This window comes from Girardinichthys multiradiatus, chromosome 13, assembly GCF_021462225.1.
Source record: "Girardinichthys multiradiatus isolate DD_20200921_A chromosome 13, DD_fGirMul_XY1, whole genome shotgun sequence".
In the NCBI taxonomy this organism is placed as follows: Eukaryota; Metazoa; Chordata; class Actinopteri; order Cyprinodontiformes; family Goodeidae; genus Girardinichthys; species Girardinichthys multiradiatus.
The window spans coordinates 40,761,925-40,773,656 of record NC_061806.1 but is presented as its reverse complement, the minus strand read 5'-3'; the positions used below and the strand labels follow the sequence as shown (position 1 = coordinate 40,773,656).

Sequence of the window (11,732 nt, the reverse complement as noted above, 5' to 3'; positions counted from 1 at the left end):
ATTTCCCAAGTTTTAAACATCCCAAGGAGCTCTGTGCAAGCAATCATATTGAAATGGAAGGAGTATCAGACCACTGCAAATCTACCAAGACCCGGCCGTTCCTCTAAACTTTCATCTCAAACAAGGAGAAGACTGATCAGAGATGCAGCCAAGAGGTCCATGATCACTCTGGATGAACTGCAGAGATCCACAGCTGAGGTGGGAGAGTCTGTTCAAAGGACAACAATCAGTCGTACACTGCACAAATCTGGCCTTTATGGAAGAGTGACAAGAAGAAAGCCATTACTCAAAGATATCCAGAAAAAGTCTCATTTAAAGTTTGCCACAAGCCACCTGGGAGACACACCAAACATGTGGAAGAAGGTGCTCTGGTCAGATGAAACCAAAATCAAACTGTTTGGTCACAATGCAAAACGATATGTTTGGTGTAAAAGCAACACATCTCATCACCTTGAACACATTATCCCCACTGTTAAACATGGTGGTGGCAGCATCATGGCTTGGGCCTGCTTTTCATCAGCAGGGACAGAGAAGATGGTCACAATTGATGGGAAGATGGATGGGTCCAAATACAGGACCATTCTGGAAGAAAACCTGTTGGAGTCTGCAAGAGACCTGAGACTGGGACGGAGATTTATCTTCCAACAAGACAATGATCCAAAACATAAAACCAAATCTACAATGGAATGGTTCACAAATAAACGTATCCAGGTGTTGGAATGGCCTAGTCAAAGTCCAGACCTGAATCCAATCGAGAATCTGTGGAAAGAGATGAAGACTGCTGTTCATGAATGTTCTCCATCCAACCTCACTGAGCTCCAGATGTTTTGCAAGGAAGAATGAGCAAGAATTTCAGTCTCTGGATGTGAAAACTGATAGAAACAAACTCCAAGAGACTTGCAGCTGTAATTGCAGCAAAGGGTGGCGCTACAAAGTATTAACGCAAGGGGTCGAATAATATTACACGCCCCACTTTTTAGTTTTTTATTTGTTAAAAAAGTTTGACACATCCAATAAACTTTATTCCACTTCATGATTGTGTCCCACTTGTTGATTCTTCTTAAAAAAGTTGAATTTTATATCTTTATGTTTGAAGCTTGAAATGTGGCAAGAGGTTGAAAAGTTCAACGGGGCCGAATACTTTCACAAGGCTCTGTACATTCACAGTATGGTATCCAAGTGGGAGTAGGAGAAACAGTACTTCAGAATATTTTTACTCAGGTAGAAGTATATAAAAAAGAAATCCATAAAATGTATTAGGTTTGAGTAAAAAAGTAAAATATAAAAATTTTAAGACAGAAATTTTCCAAATAGTTTCCAGAGGAAACAAAAAACACAATTTTAATCATTTAACAAAGCTGTAAAGCAGACGTTTCGTAGTTGAGTGGGGATGGTTACAATCTACCAATTAAATGAGCCATAAAACCAACCCGTCAGCTCATAGTGACACACAACCAGTAACGCTCCAGCGCATTGCTGCTGGTGTCATCTTGTGAACCTGTTTTGCCCTTTCATTTTATGACCTTTATGGCTCTGGATACCTTCCACGATACTTTGGAGGACTACCAGAGTTGGGCCAATTTTTAGAGGTTTCAACATGTTTTTTCAGAAATGTCAGCAATTTGAAAGGCAGTTAAGAAGCAGAAACTCCAGATGGCAGCATCACACTTCTTAATACTGTTTTATTAACTGCATTTCAAAACTCCCACTTAATTTCCAAAACGTTTTAAGGCAGTCCATATTGAAAAAGCTTACACAAAACAAAATAACTTATATTAACTCAAATATTTGGAAAATGAAATCGTACTAGCCCTCCCTTTTGATTTTTACCTTACTTTGTTTTTCTTATCTGATAAACTGGAAATTTTACATCAGAACAGTATAGGGAAAAGCTTAATATCTCTCAAAAGATCTTTTGCCACTTCAATGCTATGTTCATTATGCACAGATTCACAGTTGTAATGAATGTCAATTTGCTGGTCCAATTTTTCTTTATGTAGCAGCCAATTTATAGTAGTATATAATAATGGGATATTCAAGAAATCAGAAACATTATGGGCTAATGATGAGGAAATACTTTGGCCAACTGAACAATAATCTTATTACATCTGAGGGTTAAGTCAGTAACTTTAAAGTAATGTTTTAAATTATTTGACTATTACAGCACTTGTCAAAGATGAAATAAAGTGCTTTACAGTAAAAACAAAAACACTGAAAAATAACAACAGTTTTCACATTACCACAGTTTCCCACACTCCCAAGACAACAATCAATTAAATCAATGAATAAATGGAAGAAGCCGAAGAGCAACAGAGAAAAAGTTAGTCTGCTACTTCCTTACATGTTTGCAAACAGCTAAAGCTACAAATATCTTTAACTTTAAAACTCCAACCCTTTCAGTAACATTCTGGATCTGTCACTCATTGCATTTAACTACCAAAAATCTATGGTTTTAATAAAGTACCAACTCAAATGTGGAAATAGGTGAAAGGATTTTTTATTAGTATAATTTGTCTTCATATTGGCTACATATGTTAATATGTTAGCTAGGTTATTTTATTTCATTCAGCAAATGTTTTTCACAGAGAAACGACACACAAAATGAATCAAACCACAGTAAAACAAAGCAGAAACCAAATGGCATAAAGAAGAAAGAGACAATGCTGAATCAGTCAGGTCTTTATTGTCATGTCTGAGAAACAGAACATGTTGAAGAAAAACAACCTTCATATTAAAGAAATACTCAAACATGTACAATGTGGTCCATAAAAGATTAAATGAATAAACATTGCACACATTTCATAAAATCACCAGAACCATATTGCACAGAATGTACCATTCTTAAAATAACATTGTGTAGTGGAGTTGTGACAAAAACCTAGTGTGTCACATACTGTACACTTAATTTATCGATACATAGAAATAATCAAATCTCTTGGATATAAACATTGCATGGTATTTTTTCATTATTCATCACTGAAATAATGTTATGGTACTTATTCCCTTTAATAAAAAAGTTTTAAAACTCACAAATAAAAAAAGGAAGGCTAAAACTAAAAACCAAAATTCCAAACTACTGAAAATAAAGTTTGTGCATTTTATAATAAATATGGGACAAACAAATTAACAATTCAGTGTTGCTTGTGTTGCTTAAAAAAAGCAATATATTCAGTAAAACTATATTAAAAAGAAATCAATAGCCAGTGCGATCTCACAATATTGTTTTTTAACGATATTTCTGGTTAAAGTGATGTTGATCTCTCCCAGAACTATTTCATCTCTTTCAGCATGTGACCTTATCTAGTGAAGCAGGTCTGAGTTGTTATGAGCCACACAAATTAAGGCGAGTGTTTTAAGCTTGATACTATGTTGGATTTTGAGACATTTTGAATTCTTTGAGACATTTGGTATTTGAGTTATTCTTGAATGGCCCTGTTGTGTTGAGTTTCTTCACAAAGTGCTTGTCAGGCTAGCCTTACACTTGGTTTCAAAACAGGACAGGTCCAGACTGCAACAAAACAATTAGGTCTGGACAGAGAATCATCGGGGCTAACCTTTCCTCCATCCAAGTCTTGTACAGGTCTAGGATCAGGATAAAGGGCAGCTAACATCTTTGCAGACCCCACACATCCTGGATGAAAGGAAGGTCAGCCCGGATGATCCTCTCTGCAGAACTTATTGTTTATTACACTTTGGCTGTCTGTCCTTAGACCTTTACCTTCAGGTCTTCACTACAGATTGCCATTTGCAAAAACCAGCTGCCACAGACACAGTTTCTTCCCCTCAGCCTGTCTGATGAACACAATGAACTCCTTACAGCTGGAGTAGTCAGCTACTCCACTGTGAAACAAAATAAGCATATTTGAAACATCACAACCTGCCTTTCGTTTTTGTTTATAAAAAATGGCAGGTCATAGACATGCATGTACATACTGCTCATTTATCCTTATTTTTATTTCCTCTAAGGTTTATATATTTACAGTGTTGGTACGCTGTGAGTACTGCAAACCGAAGTCAACTTCCTTGTTTCTGCACACAGTCTTGGCCAATTAAGCTGATTCTGATTAAACAATAAAGAAGCCTGCAACATGTTTAAATTCTTTGTTTGGCAGCATTTAAAAAAGGAATGGTGACAGATCAGATCTGAGCGACTGTGAGAATTCTGTGCCAAGCTAACCATTAGTCGTCAATGACGCTAAAGCTAGCTTCCAATTGAAAGGATACTATTTATGCTGCAACACAGGGTGGTTTCACTTCTTTTTTTTTTAACAAAGCAAGACTGCATTTGATCCTTTCTGGTTCAAAATCTAAAATATTTAGAATAACCAAACCTCTGGTAAGTTTATAAAACCATAAACTCACCAGAGATTCTTAAAAACACAGTTTGACATCAATTACATGTTAATTCTACAAGTAAAAACTAAAACCTATACTAATTACAGATTCTTTACAACCGTCATTTCTCAAACCTTTACTGTATTTCTGTATTAAACAAAACAAATGGGTACTATTCGTTTTTCCCAATAGTGTTGCTAAAACTGGTCTCAATATAATGAATTTCACTTTGTCTTGTCTCTTAAACTGGATGTACCAAAACACCCCTAATACCTATTTCATAAAATTTCAAATATTATCACACGTTGGTAAATCTAAAAGCTGTGCAGTTGTGATCATATCATCAGTAGTATTTGCCTGCTGAAGAGAAAGTGAGATAGAAAAGATAAAGATAGCAAATGGTGTATTTTGCTCTAAAATCACATTCATTACAGTCCAAAACTGCCAGCATGTTATTCTATGATACACTGATGAATATTTACATGCTAAGAAAATCCCCCTAAAATGAGAAGCTAAGGTTTTCAAGGAAAATATAAATTTTTTGAAACATTTTTTGTAGTATGTATTTGAAAAGCTTTTTTACTTCTTGGTTACTCCAGCCTCTAAATAATAACTGATCAAATAATTTCAAAATTTTCATCAGATTACATTGTCTCATCTGTGTGGGTTCTCATGTGACAAACTAAATGAGCCCTTTGCCTGAAAGTATTCCCACAGCATGTACATGAAAAAGGCTTTTCACCTGTGTGAGTTCTCATGTGAACCGTTAAAAAACTTTTCCGAGTGAAACATTTCCCACAAGTAGTACACGTGAAAGGCTTCTCACCGGTGTGGACCCTTAAGTGAACTGTTAAAAAACTTTTGCGACTAAACTGTTTTCCACAAGTATTACACAAGAAAGGCTTCTCACCTGTGTGGCTTTTCAAGTGAGATGTGAAAATATCTTTTTTACTGAAACTTTTCCCACAAGTATCACATGAAAACGGTTTCTCAGGTGAGTGTATTCTCATATGATAGGTCAAGCTACTTTTCTGAATGTAACTTTTCCCACACATTTTACATGAGAAAGGTTTCTCACCAGTGTGAGTTCTTAGGTGAGTATTAAAACTCTTTTTTTTGCTGAATGTCTTTCCACAGGTGATACATGAGAAAGGCATCTCACCTGTGTGAGTTTTCAAGTGAGTTGTAAAAGTTTCAATCTTACAGAATTTTTTTCCACAAGTAACACAGTGGAAAAACTTATCACACGCATGGTTCTTCATGTGATACATTAAATTACCTTTTAAACTAAAACTTTTTCCACAGTTTATACATGAAAAAGGCTTTTCGCCTGTGTGACTTCTCATATGATAAGTTAAATTACTTTTTTGACCAAAACGTTTTCCACAAACAATACATGAAAAAGGCTTCTCACCTGTGTGACCTCTTATGTGATAAGCCAGTTGACCTTTTTGGCTGAAGTTTTTCCCACAGGTCATACAGGGGAAAGGCTTCTCATCTGCATGAATTCTCACATGAATTGTTAAATGGCTCTTTTGACTGAAGCTTTTTCCACAAATGGTACATGAGAATGGTTTCTCACCTGTGTGAGTTCTCATGTGATCTGTTAAATGACCTTTTTGACTGTAACATTTTCCACAGGTTGTACATGAAAAAGGCTTCTCACCTGTATGAGTTCTGAGATGTCTAATGAAGGTACTATTATGAAAAAATGCTTCATTGCACATTTTACAAGAATACAGGCTCTTACCTGAATAGTTTTTCTTAAGCATTTTACGTTTTGCTTTTCCAGCATCATTTTTCTGCTGTCTGGTTTTCTGAAGTCTTTTATTTTGTCTCGCTGCTTCTGCTTTCCTTGATCCGGAAATTTCTTCATTGCTTCCTTCCTGATTCTGGTTCTTAGCTTCAGGAAGGTTCTGAAAGTTGAGTCGGTTCCTGTTTGGTTCATTGCAGTATTTTTCCTTATTAGTAAGAGCTGCTTCTGGATGAAGATCTTTCTCTTCTTCTTTTATCTTTACATAGAGTAGTTCCTCCTGATCCTCTTTTGTCGGCAGATGTTCATGTTCTTCTTGCTCTTCTTTTATTTGTAGGTGTTCCAGATCCTCCTGTTCCTCTTTTATCAAACAATGTTCCAGATCCTCCTGTTCCTCTTTTATTTGCAGAGTTTCTAGTTCCTCGTGGTCTAAACTGGAGTTCCACTCCAGGCTACACAGCCGCTGGTCGTTAAAAACCTTCTCTCCTTGAAAATCATAATGTTGAGGCAAGTCTGGAGCAACAGAAAGAAAAGCAAAATCAAAGGCCTAAAAAAGCAGGTTGAATAAAGCAAACTTCACTTTAATTTGTTAATGCATCAGAAGATGCTTCCTCAGTTTTGTTTTTAATTTAAAAAACAGAAAGAAAAAAAAAAATCAGTGGACTCAGAACCCTACAGTTTAAATCATGTTCATCAAATCAAATGTCAGATTCATTGATCCAGATTTGCTCAGAGTCCATTACCTGGGCAAAATGTAGTGTCCAGGTATAACTGTATCTCCAAAGAGAAACCTTTGATTGGTGGCATAAGGTCTTTACATACTCTACAAAGCGGATAAATCTGTTAATGACGTCATTCTGTTCTTGTATTCACTGTTTTCAGCACAACATAAAGTGATTATTCATCCCCTCTGTGCAATTTGCTCCTCGTCCCCTGGGAAAAAAAACCTTCAGGTAAAAGGAATACAACTCTCTATTCTGTGTGAACATGCACTTGGGCTGCACTAGCTTATGAAATATTGTGACGACGATATCAGTTGGAATCTTTGCCTATATTCTTCTTTTCTCACTTTCTCGTCTGTGCTTCCATCACTCTGTAACCTTTAACATTTTGGGCGATGTCATTTGTGTCCAGTATGAGCATTTGCTGGCGTGAGACCCTGTCTACCTGGCTAAATATGACATTAGCATGTGGAATACAAGTCCATAACACTTGGTAGATATTAGCCAACAATTACTGGCTTCCAAACAGTCCTTTGTAATGTGAATACTGCACACAGATATTGCAATGATGATATTTTCATGATATATTGTGTAGCCTTTAGTGATTGAGAGATGAAGCACTGTTATCACACTTAAAAGCTGATTTACATTTGATTCTTTTGCCTTTCCTCTCCACAGTAGTAAAATATCTGACTGAGATCAAACAGATGAAGCAACATATTTTTAAATCCGACCATAGAGCACAAGGTGAGTTGGACTGATCCAACTCAGAGGTGAAGGGTGGCAGGGTGGGGGGGCGGTCAAATTTGACTATTATTGCCAGTGTTTAGTTTTTGCTTGCTAGTTCAAAAAAACAACTATAAATCTGCCTGTCTGCTGGGAATTATCTGACTTTTGGGTAAAAACATAAGTTTGCTTCCCACAATTTCAAAATTGGTAGAGAGCCTTCCTTTCTTGTTCAGTTGCTTGAGTTTCTGGTGAAATGTTCTTGTTCTTTCCACCTCGGATAAAAGAACAAATTTCTCTGTTCTTGTGCAGTAACAACAGGCCTTAATACAACATCCCTTTAAGAAGAGTCAAAACTCTGTCTTCTTTTATCAAATGTAGATCACAGTTTAGAAACAAAAAATGTATATCGCTGAGTTCAGGTTAAAGATAAATGTTGCTCTGTAATAGAAATAGGATGTTCTTAGTGACAAACGTGATGATAAAAAGTATTTAACAATCCATTGCAGGTTTTTATGGTAAGGATTTTAGTGACTTAGACAGAATGTGAATTAAAACTACTGCTTTAAAAAAACAAACAAAAACAAGCTATTTTATTTGTTAAATGGGCTCTTCCTGGATACCTGTTATGCTAGTTTGTGCGATCAAAGATATTTATATATTCCCTCTCTGTTTCTTCCCTTTCTAGAAGCTACACCTGGCCTGGCTCTGCATTTAGCTGTGGTACCTTCCTGGAGGGGGGCATCTGCTGAGCTGCTGCCAACAACTTAATGCTCACCTTCTACTGATGATCCACATAGCCCTGTCTTTCAGTGTTTAGCCCTTTCTCTCTCCTAGACATAGCTACTGACTGAGCTTCTACTTTGACTAACTCTATGTGCTCTCTTTCATCCTCCAGACTTGGAAACTGGCTCAGAGTTCATCTGCTTATCTGTCTTTCTCTCCTAGATGAAGCCACTAAAGGAGCTACAACCATTAATGTTTTACTTTTCTTTCCCATAGAAAGTACTCCTGGATCAGTGCTTCTGTGTTCTTTTTGTCTCTGCTCTGTTCTCTCAAACCCCCAGTCAGTCTTGGCCGCTCACACTGAGCCTGGTTCTGGTTCTGCTGGAGGTTTCTTCCTGTTAAAAGGGAGTTTTCCTTTCCACTGTCACTACATGCATGCTTAGTATGAGGGATTGCTGCAAAGTCAATCCAGGAATGAATGTTGCAAGTCACTGACTGGATGCAATCTGCTGGGTTTCCTTAGCAAAACAAAAACGTTTTAACCAATTGGAATAATAAACTGAATGTTCTGCACTATTTGATCACTAGGATCAACTGGAATGTATGACTCAACTGAATTGACTTTGTAAAATGCCTTCAGACGACATGTGTTATGAGCTGGCGCTATATAAATAAAACTGAATTGAATTGAATTAATCAGGTTAAACTCGCCATAATCTTTTTCTACTTTAAATATTTCTTGCTTTAGTTGTCACAAAAGAAAACAATGTGTGCAGGTCTCCCTTAAAAGCAGCCCATGATGACTATGTTTTTATTATTATTATTAAAGCACTACAGTCTGGTCTTTCTCTCTATGAGAAAATCCTGATTCTGTTTCAGCACATTAGCTCATAAAATTGTCACACATAAATTAAAGACAAGATCTGTGCTGTTATTTTGTCTATACTGTACTAAAAGTGACTGAATTTCTAAAGCTGGAGATTTATTTATCTCCTTGTCTCTGTTGTACCTGCAAACCCACATTTGATCCTCCTTCCTGCCTGCAGGAACAATGACGACACTGACAGGGCGCAGAAACAACCACATCATGATCCTTCAGCTTGGATGCTTACAGGACGAATGTGGATTTAAAGGACACAGCAGGCTGTAAACTTCACAGCTAAAAGTTTGATCCAAAGATGTTCTTGTAGTGCAGGGAAGGCAGTGTTAAACTCATTTAGTCTCAGTGAATCACAGTATCTCAGTACTATCCAGCATATTATCCAGTCTGACCTTCTTTTTAGACTATAGAGGTCAGGCTTTCCTAATTATTTTCTTGCTGGAGTTTAGCTACCGGCAGCATCCTTCGCCTTCAACAGGCTGCAGAGGTTCATATGGATTTATCATTATTTCAGTTTGCAAAAAAAACAAAAAACAGTTCATTTGGGAACTAGGCTACCACACAAAACTCTGATATATCTTTCATTTTTAAAAGGTGCTGTGAAAATAACCTGGAAACACAAATGGATGCCTCATCTCCCACAGCATTATTGTTCTCTTTTCTAATCGTTTAACCTACATTTGTCCTCTTCTAATTCCTTTTCTTGTCATTTACATAGTTTATCTAACTGTTTAGAGAAGAAATTAAAACTGAAGTATAGATTAGCTGCAAAGATCGTCACAACTATGCTTTGGAATCCCATTCCAGCCACGATAGCTTCTGATCCAGCCTCTGATTTTCCACAATGATAGAGCATTTTTAACCCTGTGGAGGCGAGACTAGAAAAAGTCAGTTGTAAACTTTTTCACTAGAACGTGAAGAAAAGGATCCACCTAAACATAACTTTAAGAACCTCTAGTATTATAGCCATAATATAGCTTATCGCTTCATATTTTGCACATAATGCAGAGTTTCATAAATTATTTTCTTTTCTCAGTCCTCGAGAGCTGTAGCTGAACTGTTTTAGTTGTTTCCCTGAACACGTCTGGCTTATATCAGACACCCTCGCTCAAGGAATGCAATTACTCCCCACTAAAATAGGGTATAATAAAAGAAATAATATAAGAAAAGAAAAGAAAAGAAAAAGAAAATTGGCAACTAAGTCAAATTATAATTAAGATTTAAACATTTAAATGACTATTTCACTTCATAAATAATTTTAAAAAGCACTGTTGCCTTGCAGCAAGAAGGTCCTGGGTTCAACTGCTGGCTGGGGGTCTTTCTGCATGGAGTTTGCATGTTCTCCGCATGCCTGTGTGGGTTCTCACCGGGTACTCTGGCTTCCTCCCACAGTCTGAAGACATGTCTGTTAGGTTAATTAGTCTCTCTAAATTGCCCTTAGGTGTATGAATGAGTGTGTGCGTGGTTGTTTGTGTGTTGCCCTGCGATGGACTGGCAACCTGTCCAGGGTGAACCCCGCCTCTCGCCCATAGACTGCTGGAGACCCACGACCCACTATGGAATAAGTAGTAGACTTTATCAAAAGGAATAGATTAATTTAAAGTGGCAATTATATTGGTATGAATTAACAGTGGGCCGGGACCAAATTAAAGGAAGAATTGGCAAAGGAGCAAATTGACCTAATTGAACTGTTGTTGCAAGCTTGTGAAAAATCAAGGATATGTAAAAAGATAATTTAAATTTAAAAAAAAAGGTACATTACAAACTATAAACTGTGCTGTAAATTAACTATAATCTGTGTAAAATTAAGACTTGGGGCTTTCAAAATGGGCTCGATGTCATAAAAACCTATAATTAAACTGAATTAAAATAGAATAAAAGTGTCATAAATCTCAATCTCTTTCCTTTATAATCTGTCTTTAGTGTAGAACATTTCTGTTCAGGTTTAGGCTGTCAGGGTGATGACATTTTCAAGCTGGACACGTTCTCGTACAGTTTCAACTGTTTCACAAATAAAATAAAGCTTTAAGAGACCTACAATTGTGATTTTTTATTATCTGTCGAGAGCGCAGAAAACAATCTGTCCAGTTTTGAGTTGTCTTAGTGATATAACTTTCGATCTGGGCCTCTTCTAATTTATCTCCTGCAGAAGAAAAACAGCTGAACAGTTTTTACATCCAGGGGAGAATCGGAAGTTGTCGCAGATACGAAAACACGACAGTTCTCCCATCAGTAAAACATTAGCATCGCTGCTGTTTCGTACCTATTCGGTGTAAGATGATCAGGGGGATCCGGCTGAAATCCAGCAGTCTGTGCTGACCATCGAGCTCTTCCTCGGTCTTGACGATGATTCCTTTAAACTCAGTAAATGTTTCTTCAGCAGGAGTTAACAGCTCGTTCATCATCTCTCTCTGGGGCTGAACTGGAGACATTTTTACTGCACACATTCCCATATAAAGCTCACACATCTAACCCGTTTTAACCTCACACTGAATTAAAGCTAACGCTGCTCATGTTATGTTTTGGATCTTCTGTGTATCATACTAAAGCGCCACGGAGAAAACTATACGGCGACTTTTGTTCCGCTTTA

At 37.0% G+C, this 11,732-nt stretch overlaps 1 protein-coding gene across 1 annotated transcript; it reads right to left on the bottom strand.

Annotated features, from left to right (window-relative positions):
• Positions 1–2,664: 2,664 nt before the first annotated feature.
• LOC124879070 (gastrula zinc finger protein XlCGF57.1-like) lies at positions 2,665–11,669 on the bottom strand. The gene is made up of 2 exons (XM_047383372.1): positions 11,406–11,669; positions 2,665–6,601 (listed from the first exon to the last, which is right to left on the bottom strand). Exons 1-2 carry the CDS (start codon positions 11,608–11,610, stop codon positions 4,980–4,982), a joined length of 1,827 nt encoding a protein of 608 aa, XP_047239328.1. The 5' UTR covers positions 11,611–11,669; the 3' UTR covers positions 2,665–4,979.
• Between the last annotated feature and the right edge of the window lie 63 nt (positions 11,670–11,732).

What these genes read in the sequence shown, in the direction of transcription:
- LOC124879070 (XM_047383372.1), bottom strand. Translation starts at nt 11,610, where the DNA reads ATGTGTGAGCTTTATATGGGAATGTGTGCAGTAAAAATGTCTCCAGTT. An exon ending in GATCATCTTACACCGAATAG is followed by an intron (nt 6,602 to 11,405) that starts GTACGAAACAGC and finishes CTGTTGCTCCAG; the next exon opens with ACTTGCCTCAACATTATGAT.